We start from the raw sequence: 18,477 nt of genomic DNA, 5'->3' as shown, positions 1-18,477 counted from the left end.
GAGATGTGGCCAGTGTAAGGAGATGGCCAGCGTAAGGAGATGTGGCCAGTGTAAGGAGATGGCCAGCGTAAGGAGATGGCCAGCGTAAGGAGATGTGGGCAGTGTAAGGAGATGGCCAGCGTAAAGAGATGTGGCCAGTGTAAGGAGACGGTCAGCGTAAGGAACCAGGCCTGCTGTACCGACATGTTCACATGGTGCCCACCTCCTCTATGAAAATTAGATCACCCTCAGGAGGTGGTCAACTATAGAGGTTCTCCTGTATATGACTTTGTGATCTCTTTTGTATATTAGCCGACTATCTAAAAAGCATAAAAGAAGACAAGGAAAAAGTAGAGGGCAAATATTAGCAAACTTAGAATGGCATGAAGGACTCTCTCCCACTTCTGGCTCCTTTAATACACAGGACACAGAACAAAAACAAACTACATTCTGTCTTATTGCAGAAGACATCAATGTCTGATAAAATACTACTCATCATTCTAAGTAGCAGCACAGTTCTCTGGAGGTGGACACAAGCAAGAAACTTGGAGGCTATAATTGTCACAAGAGTTTAGACAAGTTCTTACAACTCTCAGATTGCTTTATTTATCAAAATAAGTTTAGCAGACCCAATCTTAAATAATGGAATAAAGCAGAAAAATTTTTATAACTTTTCTCTCTTGATTCAATATTTAATTACATTTTTCATGTCAATCAAGTGTAAAAAAATGTTAGTATTAGTGTGTGTGTTGTGGGGGACACAGAAAACGAAACAGAGAGGATCTCTAAACCCCCCAAACCTGTGAAAATAATCACATGAATAATAACATGGAGATCCAGAACTTGGAATTTTATAGTAATCAGGACAATATACTACATTGATTTCTTTTTAATTCTCCTATGTGGGAAGTTCATCAGTGATATTTTTGCCTAACATCTAAAATTAACCAAAGTAAGCAATATTTTCAATTATCATCACATAGAATTACATTGTTTATCAAATGAAGACCATTCAATAATTAGGAAAAAATAGTATATTCTTTGTTCAGATAGCTTTGCTATAAATTTGTGTAAAGTAAAAATTAAAACTGTGCCTATTTAAGGTCCTTACTATAAAACAAAATTTAGGTTTATATTTTCCAAAATCTCCTTTAACTTAGTAAGTTTATTACTTTTGCCCTAATTCTTTTTGTATAGCTTAAAAATAAGTAGACATATAGTACTTTCTAATTTGAGTTACTGTCAACATTATGCCTGCATTTTTAATTTTTGCAACAAATGTATTACTTTATAAATATATTACCTCAATATGGACATAGTTCAGGTTTGTGCTAGCAAATTAGTTTATGATAATTCTATGATCTGTCCGTTCTAAAGATTTATGTATAAAAAGTAACAGAATTTCGATTTCTGAAATCATTACTGCTTCTCATATACACATTATCCCTGCACTTCCCGTCCCACAAGATTACTGTGAAAATTAAATGAGATAATATAGGTAAAAGGAAAGACTGAGATCCAGCTAAAGTAATTATTTTATGGCTGAAGCATAGCATTAATAATCAAAGTATTTTGGGTGATAAAATTTAAGTCATGTTGGCTAATGATTCAGGAGAAAATTCAACCAATCAAGTTAAGTTTCTTTTTCTTTAAAACAGAAACAGTCTCTTTTTTTGGGCTCATTTTTGGTTTTGTTTTTACTAGGAAAAACTTTTAACTAAAACTTGGCTAAAATTAAAATCTTGTAACATCTTTCCTCTTTAAAGGATCACAACATCTGCTTTAATTTTGATCAATTTCAAGCTAGATTTAAAATACTCGTCCAATTCTACTTTATTTCAGAGAAATGATGGATGAAACAGATAAAGGGATTTACTTTAAAAATTTCTAAATTTCACCTCCAGATGTTAAATACCACACTTCGAACTGTGCAATTAAAAAAAAAATCTAGACTTAGTATACAGCATCAAGCACAGAAGCAGGCATACCACAATACCTTTATGTTAGTTTTAACATGTTTGCTCATTCCCCACAGGTGGTTTTGGATGTTACTGCTTGATGATAAAGCCCATGAAGTTAGTACATGCGGTAGAGGCACTGCCATACACAGGGTGGCAGCACTGAGAACAGACAGAAGGGACAGCAAGGACACTTGGGAGGGCCAGGGGAGGCACGAGTGCGCCTGAAACCTGATTAGGGAAACAACTTCTGAAGACATATGGGTATTTTGGTTTTAATTAGGCAGTTCCTTTGAATTCTGGAAGAGGTAGCAGGCACTGTAGAAAAGTTACTGTGAGTCAGCCCCGGAATGTGATCAGCTGCACTTCTCTCATAACAAATTGCTTTCTCTTCCTTTTTCTGCACTGACCAATAAAAGGTGACCTGGGTATGATTAAATTCAGGCATCACATCAGATCCAATGTTTACGTAAAGCAGTTGTATCTCTAGTATATTTTTAAAAAATAACCCAAGCTCTACTAAAAGTGCTCCAAGATAGGAATTTCTTTCAAGAATAACGTGATCTTAGGAACAGGAATACTCCTAGTAAATAAAAGCAGTTATACAGTTAGAGTTCTAAAATAACTGTCTGATTACTAGCAATCTCACAAGAGCAATCATGGGATAGGAAGTGCAGGCATCAGGTTATCATGTCCAAAAAGAAAGGCTTTTTAAGGAAAACATCTGTAACAGTACTTAAAAAAAGTAAAATATCACAAATAGTATTAAATCCTTGGTAATTAAAATTTTCAAGTACAATAGTCAACTGAGTAATTAGTACATTTTTTCACCATTTTTCTTTGAAAAACAACTAAAATAACTGAAGATACTATGATCTTTGAAGTAATTTTGGCCATGTATTTGAAAAAAAATATTTTTGTTAACTGTCAAAGGATAGATACTTAAGAACGGCTATACACTGTTTCTACGTACATTAACTCTGTTTACAAACTTCAAGGCATACAATATAGATTCACAGACAAAAACAACTATTCAATTAAAATTCCATGTATGTCAACAGCAAATCCAGTTATTCAGTTAAATTTTTAAAGCCTTTATTTTATATCTAATTAAATCTATTACTTTATAGTTTGCTTTCATTTTGATTTGGGTAAACAATTATGATGAAATATTTTACATATAGTATCTTTTAAAATGTGATATGTGCCAAATTATTGCTGAAAAATACTTCTTTCATATTTTTTCTTAGTAGTAAACTGAAGTAAATTCCACTAAATGCTGGACCTGATACAGGTACTTCACACAGAGCAGAGCTGAGACGGCTACCTGTCTGCGTGTTAGCTTTGAGGTTGTTCAGGTTTTATGAAGCAAGAAAAAGCAGAGCATCAAATGCCACTAGCCCCTGTCCCCAGTGTCCTGTCTCACAGGCACCTTCCTGACTTTACATAACAGGCAGGGCTGCTTCTGCTGCTCTTGGTAGAATTAACCCATTTTATTATATGAATTCCAAGAGTGATTCTTCAAAGACACTAGTACTATTTTTAGAAGATAAACGTAATCTAGATTGAAATTTTCCTCAATTAAATTACCTCAGAGAATAACAATTAGTGAAAAACATGAAAAACATTTTCTCAGACTTACTTAGAAAACAATTTTAAAGGTACAAGGGAAGTGGATGTATTCTATCATCAGATACCCTGGTCATATTAACACTTAGTTTTAAAGTTATAATAGATCTTACACAAATACACAAAGTGAAAACTCTGCCATAAATTGCAAATAACAAATTTAGTTTTAAAGTAATGGAGCTAATTTCTCTTCATTAGAATGCAATACTTAGAGAAATTATGTTAGGAAATATAAAAAGTAGCTTGAGAAAGGAAATGTACTCTCATACAAAACAATATTTCCACTCCACTGCCTAAAGTTGATAAAAATAAAACTTACTATAACTCTTTTAGGGTATAATGAAAAGTGTTGTGGGCTCTAGGTAATACCAGTATTAAGATAATACAAAAGAATAAAATTAAGTTACTGGGGAAAATCTGCAGACTAAAATTTAACTGGTGCTACTTTGAGCCTGTACACTTGAACGGTCTCAAGCTTCCAAGTTCAATTTCCTAAATTTTTCTGATCAAGAACCATTAAATCAATGGTTATTAATGTATCTTCAAGGGAACAAAATTGATAACACTTTCTCATTCTGTCCTTTAGCTACAGGGGTTAACTTCTTCATTTTCTAATTGATTTCTAGTTTAACAGTCGCCAAAAGGTGTATTAAAGTTAAAGGTTTTAATGTCTAATTATTGATTAAAGAAATATGTATGTATTTTTAAAGCCGGATGGCAGCCCTTTAATTGCAGTATTTATTCAGAGAATATTCTCATATTCAGAAATTAAAAGATAGCAACTCATAACCACTTTGTATGGGTGCAATTCCAAAGATGGTTTGAGACGGTAACTCAAATACTTAATGACTAAAAGTCTGAAATGAGGCTCTTTCTCTCAAAAAAGGCAGAAGTGAGGACTCTGCAATGGCAATCATTCACAATTTGTAGAGGACTCACTACTGCCTTTAAGAAAAGATGCCTCCTCCACTCTCAAAATATTTTCCAATACTAAAGGCAAATTCTATTCCTGAACATAACACTCAAAGGCTTAGACTCTTCTTTAGAAAATCAATTACTAATTAATTAAAGGGAAAGAAAAATTCCTTTTATCAGCAGCATACACCTAAAAACATTCCAGAAATTAAGAACTTTGTTGGTGAAATGTTATCTTTATCTTGTGAAAAGCTTTTTAAATGTTATCAAGTCTGTAAGAAATTATTTAAATTGTTCTAAAAAACTCCACAAAGCAAATTATTCTAAGAACGAGGTTTTAAAATTTGTATCAATAACTTAAAGGAAAGTTTAAGCTTTTTGATGAACAATGAAGAAAGCAATGTTCAATAGTTTCTAAAGTTCTCAGAACACTTTACATAGGTACACACGTAAAACAATCTTTAAAATCTTTTTTAAAAATAGCAAAAAATGATTTTTTCTTATTTTTTAAAAAAGAATTCCAGATAACCACTACAAATTATTCTTAGAATTTTAAATTAATTTAATCCAAATCTAAGAAGATAAGGAGGGGACTTATTTTTTTAAAGGTTATTATAAAACCAGTAGTTTGTATTTAAAATATTCTGATAGGTTCTTCCAATTAATCCTCTCATTTTAAAAGTATATTTATAATTTTTACTTTGTAGTTGATTATTCTTAATTCATATAAGCTAAATTCTCAATGTATCATAATTGTTATTTTATTCTGAAACTCTTATCTACCTACTTCTTTACCATCAATTTTGGACATTTTGGTCCACACTGATGTTGTTGTTATATATTTTCATTGTTTAAAACTCTTAATTTTAAAGATACCCCCAAACCATTTTGGTTTTCTAAGACCTTCACATTTCTAGGTTTTCTATGTTTTTAGATTAGGAAGGGATTCCACTTTTTGAATGTAAGAAAATATTTTCAGCAAATTGTCTTATTAACCTAGGACATAATTGCCTAGTTATAATTCTACATATGCACATACATTTCTTAGGCAGTCATCTCAAATTCCCAGAACACACTGTGGTTAGTTTTAATACCATGATCTAGCAGTAACTCTGTTTATAAGATATCCAGGGACTTTTAAATACTAACAATTTTAATACAGGATCACACCACCTCACTTTTCAAAAATGAGATATTTGTGTTTTATAATTTTTTAAAAATATTCTGATGAGTATTTTTTTAAAGAAGCAAAATCCTTACCAACAACAAACACCAATACACCCACAAAATCAGAAAACAGAAACACCCAAGTGCCTTTGGTAGTACCACACCATCAAATCCTGACCAATACCACCTTCTAAAGAGGAGGCAGGGTCAACTGGATACACTGAGGAAAATGCAAACCACTGGCAGCAGGCTAACTGATTGAAAAGTAAAACTCACATTATGCTTCTGTAAAAATTTCTTCTAGCCTTTCATACACATATACTCATTTCTCCTAACTTCAAACATCAATAACTATACACCAATACTTTTATAAAATAATTTAAATTTTTCCCTTAATTTCTCAAATTAAATTTTCAAATGAAATGTACAATGAAATAAAAAAGTTGCCCTGATATAAAATGAACAGTATTAACTGTGGATTTCAGGTTTGGGAATTTCAAAAAATTTAAGTAATGAAATAAATACAAAAAGCAAAAAATAGTTACTTCCAAAGTGTTCCTATGTTAATATAGAAATAAATTCCCATGTATGAATTATAAAATCACAGTTAACTTTAAATTTCATCAATCCAGTGTATCCTGCCCTCACATTTAACTTATTTGTAAATACTTTCCCATGGCTACCTAAACACTTACTAATTGATTAAATATGCTGCCTATATTAATTCCTGTTAAAACTAAAGAAATTAAAGGTTTACCTTTGTTTTTTAGAAGTGACTGATATACTTTGAAAGCATTCTATGTTTGAAAAAAGGCATTTATCAGGTTCTTAAAAGATTTAAAAATGGCTTAAGAGATGATTTACAGCTCTTTTACCTTGAACACATTCACTATTTTGGATTTTGTAGAACCAATTCAGTTCTCTCCTTTTGAAACTCTTCCCTCACTCAACTAACTAAACAATCTGAGATGTTATCAATATAAATAGAAAAAAATTTCTATTTATTTCTTATACATTTGCAAACACATCAAAAAGAATATGTATTCCAGGTACTGTAAAGTTCCTCAGGAAAACTTTTTTCCTTAGGTGTATGAGTATAACAGGTAATTTTTCACAGATCTTAATTTTCCAAAGAATAGGATTCTAAATAAAATATACTAAAATAATCTTAGATGAAATGATCATTTTGATTACACAGCTTAAGAGGCAAATGATTACTCACACAAAGCATCAAAGATAGCTACAGATATGTTTTAGTATCTGGCTTTCCAAATCTCAGTTATAACAAGAGCATTGCATTTAATTTAGGAAACAACAGTTTAATCCTCAGAAAGAAAAATGTGCAGAAAACCAAACCAAAATGTATGTAAAGATCATGTTAAAAATGAAGGAACACCCCCCTCCAGTTTTATATATTAAAACACAAAAAAATTCTTAAAATTTTAAGCTACATTGATAAAAGCAAATTCACTAATCTATTTAGTTGTAAAATGCCTTATTTATTAAAATATTTTTGTTGTAGTAAAAATCCAGATACAAAAGTTTACCAGTATTAAACCACAGTTCTAAGTTATCTTCCACAGCAGCTAAAATTATCTATAGAATTTCAAATAGCAAAATTAAGCACTTAAGTTTCAAATAAGAATCTCAATCCATGAAGTTTCTCTGATTCTAACTGAAATAGAGATTTTTAAGTACACAACCTTACGTTATTTCTATAAATTGGTATAATTTAATAGTAACCTTTAGACGAAGGATATTCAACAGGTAGTATTTCTAAGGTATCAAAAAGCTCAATACCATCAATTCAGATTAGATATTGTGTTGTACTCTAAGATTCTCTGAGGCATACAGATTTTATATTTGCCCACTGAGTGCATTTTCTAATACAGACAAGTAGCCAGTTGTGTAACACCCAAGCATGAACGAAGTTTTATACCATCCCATGTAGTAAGAAAAAAAAATGACAATACCAGCACTTTTATTTAGGTTCACAATAAACCAATCATGTCTGAACAATCTGAATAACAAAATGACCTAAATACAACTAGAAGAAATACTTTTCCTTCATTTTTATAAAGACTGAATTTATTAATATTAGTACCTGGTTTGTCAAAGTGCAACTATTCGAGATCTAAAACTTATTTATTTTAAACGCATAGAATAAGTCTGACTACTTGTAGTCAATGTAACTGTCTTGAGCCAAAACGCAGTGAAAACGGAAGCTAAACTTCAAAAGAATTTTTAAGTATTAGGGCATTCTGAATCCTCTGGACTGGAGATTATTTGGGGGGAGTAGTTTCTTTTTTCCATTTATAGCTCAATCAATTTTGATTTATGTGTGGGTCATGGGATTAACTCATTTTTTAATGAGTTCTTAGAAAGTTGTAATTGCTTCCAAAATCAGAAACCACAAGATGATGTACTCAAACACTATGCCAACATCATGTTGTTATGGAGATATTCACAGAAAGGTGGAGAGAAGGGCTCAGTTGTCAACATACAATGGACTACAAATTAATAATTTGTGGAGTATGACCAAAGAAACAGTGTAAGAAGTTTAAAAATTCAGCTCTAATTTTAATCCAGTTCTATAAAATCATAAAAGCAAAGAAAAATAGGGATTTATTTCAGAAACTCCATATGCCTGTGGAAAATGGAACATTAGTTTCTACTCAAGATCAACCTTATTCTCAAACAGACTATGGCTAACTACTTATACATTTTAAATTTTGAAAATATTGTGAAAATTGAAAACATAAGCGTCAATGGTAGTTTATGATCTGTAAACACTTTCTGTGTAATAACACAAATAAATTCAACTGAGAAGATGCAAACTGATAGGTCTCAGGATTTTAAAGTCTTTTCATTTCAAAGGTGCAATGTCACACCACGTGTACAGGATGGGCTTTAAAAATGGATATATATGTAAACTTTTCCATGTTGGTGTGTGTGCTTCCCCCTTCCAAAGAAATGCCTACTACTTACAATGTTAAGAAATCTGTCTATAATTTTCAACCAGAAGCCCTCAATATGCCTTAAACCAAACTGAATATTAGGTATTTTACAGCTTCTGCAAAATGGCTGTAAAATCACATTATGGGCATACACATCTCTTTGATCTCACTGCACAGAATTCATAACTGTTCAATAGTGCTATACCATCACACCACACACCTTAAACTATTTCCATTTTTCCAAAATTCCTTCCAAAATCAGCTTCCAAAGCAAAGCAATGTAACATGAAAAATTCCTGGGAGGGCTTGTCACACAAAAGAACAGCTTGGAACAAACTAATCTACACACATCTCCATCTCCTGTTGAGCCTGTTTATCCCTCACCTCCCTCCATCACTCCTAAAGGTGGGTGCACTGGGGTAATGGAAAGAGAAGGCTCTTCCATCACCACCACCCCCAGCACCTCGGCTTTTGGTCCTCAGACAGTGGTTCTGTGTAGGTGATGAAAACCATAAGAAAAGAGAAGCTGTCCCTTTAAAATGCCCTGCTCTGTCCCATATCCCACGTGGAACCAACATCAGCAGCACTTTCCCATTAACATCAATGTGATGCAAGAGGCACCATCCTTTTATATACGTAAACCCAGAAAACTTCAGCTTAACCTTCTTGAGTAAGGATGAACAGGTGAAGCAAACGTGTCAGGAAGGGCGAAACCAAGCAACTCCCCACCCCTCCCCAAAAGGTACTCGAGTCTTGCACTCCAGTCTCTCTGTGCAACATCACCTCCCTACCCCTCCTCTGTAGAGCCCAGTTTAAAGAAAGGAGGGAGCCACTAACAAAACCTGAAGCATAAATGCGACGAAAATGCAATCTAAAGCCGGGAAGGGTTATTCTTCCAATCACACACATTAACTCTATTAAGAAAATGGCATCGTTTTTTTCCAACAAAAAAAACCCCGTAAAGATCATTAAAAAAGAGTTATAAAATAGCAAATATAGTGTTTATCTTATCTCAGATCAGTCCACATTACCATAAGTTTAGTAGTTTCTGCACTTCCACCTCCCCCCTCCCTCCCCCTGCTTCTCTTGCATCGGATTTTCACGTTTTCTCATTGTCGGTTGAGTTATAAAAGGCTTTTGCCCTTCGAAAGTTTTAAAAAATAAATAAATATTAACTCCTTGGTCCCTGCAAAGTCAAAATGGACTTCAGGGGAAAAGCGGTACATACTTTTACCTTTAGCGAGAAAAGGGGGAGCATCCCGGATTTTTAGGGATTTTTTGCGATTTTTAAAAAATTTTTATTTGGTTATATGCCTGAGTTCTCCCTCCATTTTGGTTGTTTATGATACTGACAACAAGCTGTCCCTGCTCTGTGCCGATCTCCTGCTTTCATTTAGCACCCCCTCCCCCTACCCCCCCTCGCAGCCACACACCCCGGGCTTACACCTCCCCGTAGACCCCGCACCCCGACCCCGGCTCGCCCACCTGAGGAAAAGGCAAAAACAAATTCATTTCTCCAGAAAAGAAAAACCTCTTTTGAAAAAGGGGCAAAGTTACCCCAAGTCACTCAAAGTGGCCCCCAAATATTGCCGACTGAGGGTTTCCGCCAGGCCCTTTGGGAAGCGACCTTCCCCCGGGATGTTTTGGTGGAAAATGCGGAGAGTTTACTCTCAAAACTGAATTTATATTAATTTTTCCCTTATTTTTCGGGTCTCTAATGTCTTCCGCTCTCGCTGCTGCCGCTGCCGCTGTCACAATATTCACAGCACCAGAGAGGAGGAGGAGGAGGAGGAGGAGGAAAACTTTTCAAACTTTCCAGACCCTGAATAAAGGGTGTTTTTTTTTTCCCACCGACCTCACCTTCGGGTCCCCAGCCGCATCGCCCCCTGCCCTGTCAGAAGCGACTTCAGGAGTCCTCGCAGCCCCGCGGAATTAATTTATTTTATTTTTTATTATTATTTTTCTCTCTGGGGTCCTGAGCAGGGGCTGAGAGTAGCACAAACTTTTCCTCCTCCTGCCGCCGCCGCTGCTCCTCTGCCCCCTCGGCTAGTCCCATAATTTAAATAACCCTGATATTTCTCCCGCTAAACGCCTCTCCGCCGCCCCGGACCCCGGGAGAACTCACCGCTGGGCTTTAACATCCTCCCTCCGGCCCGTCCGCCGCCTTTACACCGCCCGCGGAATTTCTAATAATTTTTTTCTCATATTTCGGGCTGGACGCGGCGGGCCTGGAAATTGTTTCCTTACGCCTCTTTCCAGCAGCCATTGTAGTGTATGCGCTGCCCCTGCAGCCCAACTTGCAGCTGCCGCCGCCGCCGCCGCCGCCGCCGCCGACGTCGCGCCCACCGCCGCCTCCCCCCGCCCGCTCTGCCACCGCCCCCGCCTCCTGTTGGCCCGCCCCCGCCCCCCGCCCGCCATTGGGCCCGCCTCCCAAGCGCGCTTTGCCCCGGGGCCTGCCACTAGGCGACGCCGCCGCTAGAATGCGGCCAGGCGATTGGTCAGTAGTGCCGTCCGTCAAACCGAAGTGTTAAGAGGCGGGCCCCTGTTTGGGGGGGCGCGGCTGGGTGGGGAGAGGCGGGGCCCCGGGTACCGCCCCGCCCACTCCTCCTTCCTCGGCCCTCCTTCCACCGATGGGGCGGGGCGAGGCCCGCCCGCCCCTGCCGCGCAGAGCCCTGCGCAGCTGTCAGTCTGGCAGCGGTGTGCACCGATTGGGTGAGCGGCCGCCGGGGCGCGGGGGCAGCATGTTCGGATGCGCGGTACTTAAGGTCCTGCTTCGCAAGCCATTGACGTGTTTGGAGCTGGAGACTGCTTGGTCGCTGGCGAAGCGGCCGCCGGAGGTGAGTGGGCCCCCTCCCCTCCCTCCGCGGCGGCTGAAGGCGAGCGGGAAAAGTCGGGCGTACCTGGGCTCCAGCAGGGCCCAGATCCACTTCTGCTGCGCAGAGCCGCCCCCAACAGGGTGCGCCGCAGCACGGGCCCTTCTTGTAGCTTCTCCACCGGCCATACGGGTCTGTTCCGGTTGGGGGCGAGGAAGGTGACCTCTGCCTCGCTCGGACACCACCAGCTCGTCCTCCATCTTCCTATTCTCCAGCCTTTGAAGCACAATCGCCTGTCCCCAACCCCACCAGTACCTCGCGTTTTCTCACCCCCTGCCCCTTTCGCACCGTCGCAGGGCAAAGCAAGGTGTGTCCACCTGTGCCCGCCGTTCAGGATTAGACGCTGACGGGCAGCATCCCGGAAGGCTACGAGGCCTAGGATTCGCCTCTCTCCAGGTTCTCCTTCGATCTCCCCGCCCCCCTCGGTATGCCACCCTTGACTTCTTGCCCCTGCCCCTCTGGACCCAGCAGTGGGTTAACGGCGTGGGGTGTGTCAGCTTCCTGGTTTAGCAGAGCCTTGGACCCTGTGTGGGCTCCAACCGGCGTGTAGGCGCGGACGTGGCCAGTTACCTTCCCTTCCCGCTTCCCTTTCTAAGCTGCTGGAAGAGTGGGGACGTGAACCTGTGGATGGGAAATGAAGAACTGCTTGACTAAGCAGTTTGCCCTGTGCAGTGGATTTTAGTGTCATTTCTCAAATGTGCTGTGGTTTTAGCGGCCCCTGCCTCAGATCTTGGCTTTCTTTCTGGCTCTCCTCTGCTAGTGGTAGACTCTTGTAACATTGGTTTAGTACATTCAAAAAGCAAGTAGATGAGGCCTCTGTAACAGAACATTCAATCTTGTCCTTCAGCCTGGCTCTTCACTGTAAATTGACATTTCCTCTTTATGTCTAGTTAACACATGAGGAATTCATGCAAAGGAGGGAACTTGCGGAAATAAAAACTTGGGAGGACTTGTGTTTAGAATCCAGAAGGTAAAGGAAATGTGAATAAATTCAAGCAGCAGGCCTGATCCAAGGTGGGTTTTTTTTCTAACTAATGATGGTAAAATACAGGGTAGAATATTTGAATTTCAATATAAGTTTGCCTGCCTCTAATAGTTGTTCACACATCATAGGACAGATGTGAAGAAGAAAGCCGTGAGTTTACCTAGTACCATCATCTCTCTTAGAAGAAGTTAAACTGGCAAAAAAATAAATAAAAATTAAGTTTAGGAAAGGAAGAAACTTTTATATAAAAATTGAACAGCTGCTTGAATTTCCTTTTTGCCAATGTGTTTCTTTTGGTTGGGTATCAAGTATTGCTCAATGAAAATCATAAAATGATTGATTATTTAGTGGCTATTACAAAGTAAAGTACCCCTAAATAAACAAACGCTTTTCCATCCTCCTTAGCAAAGTTTAGTTGGTTTCCTTTAGCCCAGACATCTTATTCTTTCCCATAATAGAAGAAATTGGACTGGGTGGCTCTGGTTGAGAATACCTCCACTTGACAGGACTTTACCAGGTTTGGTTGTTTTTCCTGAATATGCATTATTTCTTTTAACATAACTGTTATTTTTCACTGGACTCTCCTTGAGCAAGGAATTCTTTCATACAAGAATTCTGACCTCTGTCTTGTTACGTTGACCAATTTAATTCAGTCAGATTTTGTAGGTCACACTGCATTATTTGCTGGCTTCTCCATTAGTCTTTTTAGGTAGAAGAATGATTAAGGTAGAACAGGATTCAGGAGTACAAGTTAGATTAGCTCCTTAATATTAGTTAAGAGCATTTAAAAATATTTATGGGTGGTTCATCAATAGTATACCAGTATGTTGAAACAAGTCACTTTGAAATAATTATTTCACTATTGAATTTGTCTTTTCCACGACATTCCTTTGAGACAATAAGCATATCAATTTCAGTTGAATTCCGTTATAGAGAACAACTATATTCTGAGATGTAGTTTGCATACCCGTTACCCAACTATATGACTTAACCTGGAATAATGAATTGGTTCTTTGGGAACTGTCATTTGGCTTTTTGAAATGTCGACTAAACAATAAGTTGGCTTTTAGGCGTATTAGCTATCCTAGTATAGGCCACACAGTAGACATTCTTATACTTTAGTTGGTGAGTACTTCTGCAAAATTTGGGCTGTCCTAAATTATTTCATTCTTTCTTTGTATACTGATCAGTGTATAATAAGGAAGTAATTGTTAGAATGCATGCTGTATTCTTAGTTTTTGTTAGTACACTTAATTGCTTTAACTTAAGAATAAACTACAACTGAGTTATAATTGAACTGTCTTTCTTATTGGATATTATAATCAAATTTTTATAGGTGAATTTCAATATATGGCCTTTGTGTTGAAACATCATGGCAAGGCAAGGAAAAAAAAATTCAAAGTTTTTATTCTCAAATGCAGAGAATACATGTTCCTCACCATATGATTATTGTGCCCAAATTAAATTTTCCAGTACTTTTTGGGCTTTTGAGATTTATTGATTTCTTGTCATTCATTGTATAACTCTTTTTTCCTCTATCTTCAGTGAGAAAACTGTTACAATGCCCATGGTCACACGGAGGCTTAGAGATCCTGACGTAAATCCTTGCTTGTTGGTAGGCTGATTTGCTTTTAATTTTCATGAGTATTTTTATTTCTTTTTTTTTTTTGAGACAGAGCCTCAAGCTATCCCCTTGGGTAGAGTGCTGTAACTTCACAGCTCACAGCAACCTCCAACTCCTGGGCTCAAGCGAGTCTCCTGCCTCAGCCTCCCAGGTAGCTGGGACCACAGGCGCCCACCACAATGCCTGGCTATTTTTTGGTTGCAACCATCATTGTTGTTTGGCGGGTCTGAGCTGGATTCGAACCCGCCACCTTAGGTGTATGTGGCTGGCACCCTAGCCACTTGAGCCACAGGCGCTGAGCCAGTATTTTTATTTCTACATAAAAAAATATTGCTGGCTGGCATGTTATTTCACTAGAGTATTTTTAGATATTCATGATTTTGGTAACAAAGATTCATCTTTTCATTTCTTATATTTGTATAATAAACAAGTGTCTAGTTAACACTGAGGAAAATCTTTAGTCCAAACGTGGAAAGTTGGAAGGTATGACATTTTTATACTGTCACTGAAATTTATTGTCTTAATAGCAATAATTTCATCATGTCCTTGAGATAACCTGGCTGAGAGCAAGGGGCTGATAATAGAATCAGCCTGTTCAGAGCTTGAAGGTTTTCACAAAGGTGTCTCATCAGCGTAATATTTTGTTTTACTAATAAGCTTTTATTGGCATTTATTGGTACAACTTGCAATACTTACTGTGGCTTTGCTGCACTTGAATAATGTGTTTATTATACTGGCACTGTGAAAATTACGCTCCATTATCTCATATGCATTTTCCAAATAGATACATTCATTAAATATTTGGCATAGAAATTTAGCTTTGTTCTGGATATTAGGTCAGTTTTCAACAGCTAGCTTTAGTAAATAAATCTCTTTAGATAGAAAATGTTCTTAGATCTGTGAAGCAGTTCCCTACCTATTTAGTGAAAGCTTTCTTTAGATGACTCAGAGTTTTACCTGTCACTTTGAAGTTTGTTATTCAATCTACTTTCAGTTCAGACGACTTAAGTTTAATCCCCTGGTGGCACTACCCTCCTTTCGAATGCACAGCCCTGTGTTGCTCACTTTTTATTTTGAAGTGATATTAATGATGTCTATTAAAATTTGCGTACGTAATAGTGTATTTACTTGTGTAATGAGTAAATGAAAGCCAAAAATTCATTGAGATGAATGGTGTTAATGTAGGTTGCCTTGCTGTATACCAGTTATTGGCAATTTACTTAGAATCTTGAAACCAGCATTACAATCAAACATTCCAGTGCGAGTGAGGATTTGGAAAGGCAGGAGGGCTGTGCTGGGAGTCGGGAAACAGAGTCTGGCTGCACCGCGGTGATTTTGGACATAATATACTCTGTCTCACTTCCTTATTAAATGGTTACTGGATTAATTGATCGCAGTCAATGGTTTGGATCAGATGTTCAGAAAACTGGCTCTGCTGAAAAGGGAGCTGTCTGCCTGAGCAGAGTGCGTTGGCAGGATTGTTCAGTTTTTGTTAGTGTCTACCCAAGAAAATGAACAAAAGTGAACTATTTCACATTATTTGCTATAGGGGAAGCAACTTCAGTTTTTTGTTTCTTTTTAGATCTCATTCTACCTTTTAAATGATGCCTCTCTTATGTATTTAAGGAATCTGATGCTTCTACCAGATGTATGGATGAAAATAACTATGACCGGGAAAAGTGTTCCATTTACTTCTTGAAATACAAACACTGTCGGAAATTCTGGGTAAGCCTTGCTTGACTAGCTCTGTGTTGAAACCTGTCTCAGGCTGAAACTGAGGCCTGAAATTAGTTAATACCCACAGTTCTTCCCCAGTGATGTCCATAGGGAAACTGAGCCTTTCAGCTTTATCCAGTGTGTACTTTTAGTTGGTAATCGAGAGGGTCCTCAAGAGCTCTTGTTAGCAGCCTCACCCTACTGTAAGCTACAGGAATGCAATTTTAACATAGGTGGGTCTTTCTAGGTGTGTAAGTAGTACTATCACAAAGGCCTGGCTGTGAATTTAGTTTCCTGGAGATGAACAAAATGTGTAATTTCCCCTGCTATTACAGAATGATGGTAGGCTTCTGTTTCTGCCTCCTCCTTTCTCTCTGCCATCATGGTAGCTAAACTGGTCCTATTTCTCTTAAGATATTGGTATATAATTCCTGTTTCCCTGAGCACTGAACCTAGCAATTTCCTTTCTCTTTGTTAGATGCACTTTTGGTTTCATTTAGCAATTATTTAGTGACATTGCTTAGTGCAATCTATATATTTTTGTGCTTTGTACTTGAGTAGTATAATCTCAACCCAATTGCTGTTAATGTATTCCTGTAGGAATAACCACTTCTATTTAATTGTTAATTGTTTGAAAACATTTATCTGGAGTCTAGGTTTTGGATTTTTTTTAAACTTGGTTTTTAGAATTTCTTTTTTGAGGAAGCAAAGCAGATCACTAGCAAATGACTAGCATTTAATACATGACTGATCTTGGTTTCTTCTTTTTTTATACTTATACACAGAATTCTATCATGGTCCAGAGAAGACAGAATGGAGTGAAGCCATCTATGCCTACAGCCGCAGAGAGAGACGAAATCTTGGGAGCAATGGGAAAGATGCCCTATTGAAGTTGCATTAAAATTGATCATGTAACTTAGAAGCAGATGACTATTTTTTTTTTTTTTTTTTTGAGACAGAGCCTCAAGCTATTGCCCTGGGTAGAGTGCTGTGGCATCACAGCTCACAGCAACTTCCAATTCCTGGGCTTAAGTGATTCTCTTGCCTCAACTTTCCAAGTAGGTGCCCACCACAACGCCTGGCCGTTTTTTGGTTGCAGTTGTCATTGTTGTTTAGCAGGCCCGGGCTGAATTTGAACCCGCCAGCTCTGGTGTATGTGGCTGGCACCTTAGCTGCTTGAGCCACGGGTGCTGAGCCCAGATGACTATTTTTAATAAATGATTGAGGTACTCTTTTAAGACTTTACAGGCCTCACCCTACAGACCTTATGTTCTATAAGGAGAGATGGATTTAAGTCAGCCGGCGTCCTGGGTACTTGCTCTCAGTGCCAAGATGATGGTAGGTGCTCCTGGCAGTGCTGCAGCACTGAGCTCACATGCCTCCCAGAGGTAAGGGAGCGTTTGGATCTCAAAAGAAGAGGAAGATGTGAACAAGTAAAGACTGAATGGGGCTGAGAGGAATGCAGTGTTTCCAATAAAGGAAATGGTGGTAGCAGTGATGTGATGGAAGGAAAGTTTGAATCATGCTTAAGAATAGCCTGTAGATCGTTGGATCTAGAGTTTCAGGTGATGGGGAAGAGTGATGGGGCAAGACTGGAAAGGTAAGCTGAGGGTAAAGGATGTGTGGTGGGCCTCACATCACAGGCTTACTCCTCAAATCCAGCTTACTCATCTTTGTTTAAGTGAGGTTAGTACATTCACTAATGCCAAAGAACAGGGGGACGGGGATGTGTTATCCAAAATAAATGGCCTGAAACAGAACTGGGTTCCTTTTATTTCTATGCTCAAGGGGCTTAGTTCCAAAATTCTGTGACTAATATCCTTAATTAATGGATAGTCTTCTGAAGCCATAGTATCAGTCCTTGAGCTATATTAATGTGAAAAAGAGAAAATGATTCCCTCACAAGGGTGTCCAACCTGTGACCATAGGCCACATGTAGATTATTTGCAGACACTTGTTTGTGGTATCAAATATCAAAATATGCAGAAACCTTGTTTTCTTTCCTTTTTCTTTTTTGCTCATCAGCTTTCTTTGGTGTTTGTATATTTAATGTGTAGCCCCCAATACCTCTTCTTCCAGAGTGTGAAACTGAAGAAAAAAGGTTGGACACCACTGCTGGAAGTAGGATTTCTATTTGCAGGATGAATTAAGCAAGGAAGGATGTGGGAAGGGGGTTCATCAGGTGAACTCAGCACTGGTAGGAGACTAGAGCCTAACTTCACTTTATGACATAAAAATAAGGACTATTCTGTACGATGACTGGAGGTAAATTGTGTAACAGCTGTCTCTGTGCCAACTGTGTTTTAAAATCCAGCTATTATTTGCAAAATAGTTTTGTACAGACATGTTATTTAATAAAATATGTGTACTTGAAAACAAATTTCCTGTTCCTCCTTTTTATCCGGTCCTAGATCATGAGTATTATTTTATTTATTTTATTTTTTTATAGAAACAGAGGTCTTGCTATGTTGCCCAGGCTGGTCTTAAACTCCTGGCCTCAAGTGATCCTCCCACCTTGGCCTCTGAAAGTGTTGGAATCATAGGAATGATCCACTGCACCCAGCCAAGAGTATTATCTTAATGGCTGTTGACAGTAAACTATCTATGAGTCTAGAACCCAGCTCAGAAGATTTTAAGCCTTATGACCTGAATTGTTAAATTGATTTTATTTGAA

At 38.0% G+C, this 18,477-nt stretch overlaps 2 protein-coding genes across 4 annotated transcripts in view; one reads left to right on the top strand and one right to left on the bottom strand.

Moving 5' to 3' along the window:
- PLAG1 (PLAG1 zinc finger) overlaps positions 1 to 10,910 on the bottom strand; it is a 53,704-nt gene extending 42,794 nt beyond the window's left edge. For both annotated transcript variants that reach the window (XM_003793680.2, XM_003793679.2), the window contains exon 1: positions 10,731 to 10,910. The gene's annotated coding sequence lies outside the window, so the exon portion shown is untranslated. The remainder of the gene's footprint in view (positions 1 to 10,730) is intronic.
- A 489-nt stretch (positions 10,911 to 11,399) lies between these two features.
- Positions 11,400 to 16,725, top strand: CHCHD7 (coiled-coil-helix-coiled-coil-helix domain containing 7). 2 transcript variants are annotated; one of them, XM_012807549.1, is made up of 5 exons: positions 11,400 to 11,442; positions 11,775 to 11,903; positions 14,009 to 14,078; positions 15,714 to 15,812; positions 16,589 to 16,725. In XM_012807549.1, the coding sequence occupies exons 3-5, from the start codon at positions 14,025 to 14,027 to the stop codon at positions 16,691 to 16,693; spliced, it is 258 nt and encodes an 85-aa protein (XP_012663003.1). In that variant the 5' UTR covers positions 11,400 to 11,442; positions 11,775 to 11,903; positions 14,009 to 14,024; the 3' UTR covers positions 16,694 to 16,725. The 2 variants fall into 2 exon arrangements, with proteins under 2 accessions (XP_012663003.1, XP_023371174.1); XM_023515406.1 differs by lacking the exon at positions 11,400 to 11,442 and adding an exon at positions 12,369 to 12,492 and having other exon boundaries at positions 11,843 to 11,903.
- Positions 16,726 to 18,477: the final 1,752 nt, after the last annotated feature.

Source organism: Otolemur garnettii, unplaced genomic scaffold, assembly GCF_000181295.1.
Source record: "Otolemur garnettii isolate 467f Iridium unplaced genomic scaffold, OtoGar3 scaffold00071, whole genome shotgun sequence".
NCBI classification, from domain to species: Eukaryota; Metazoa; Chordata; class Mammalia; order Primates; family Galagidae; genus Otolemur; species Otolemur garnettii.
Note: the sequence above shows the minus strand (reverse complement) of the source record. Positions and strands in the feature narration are given on the sequence as shown.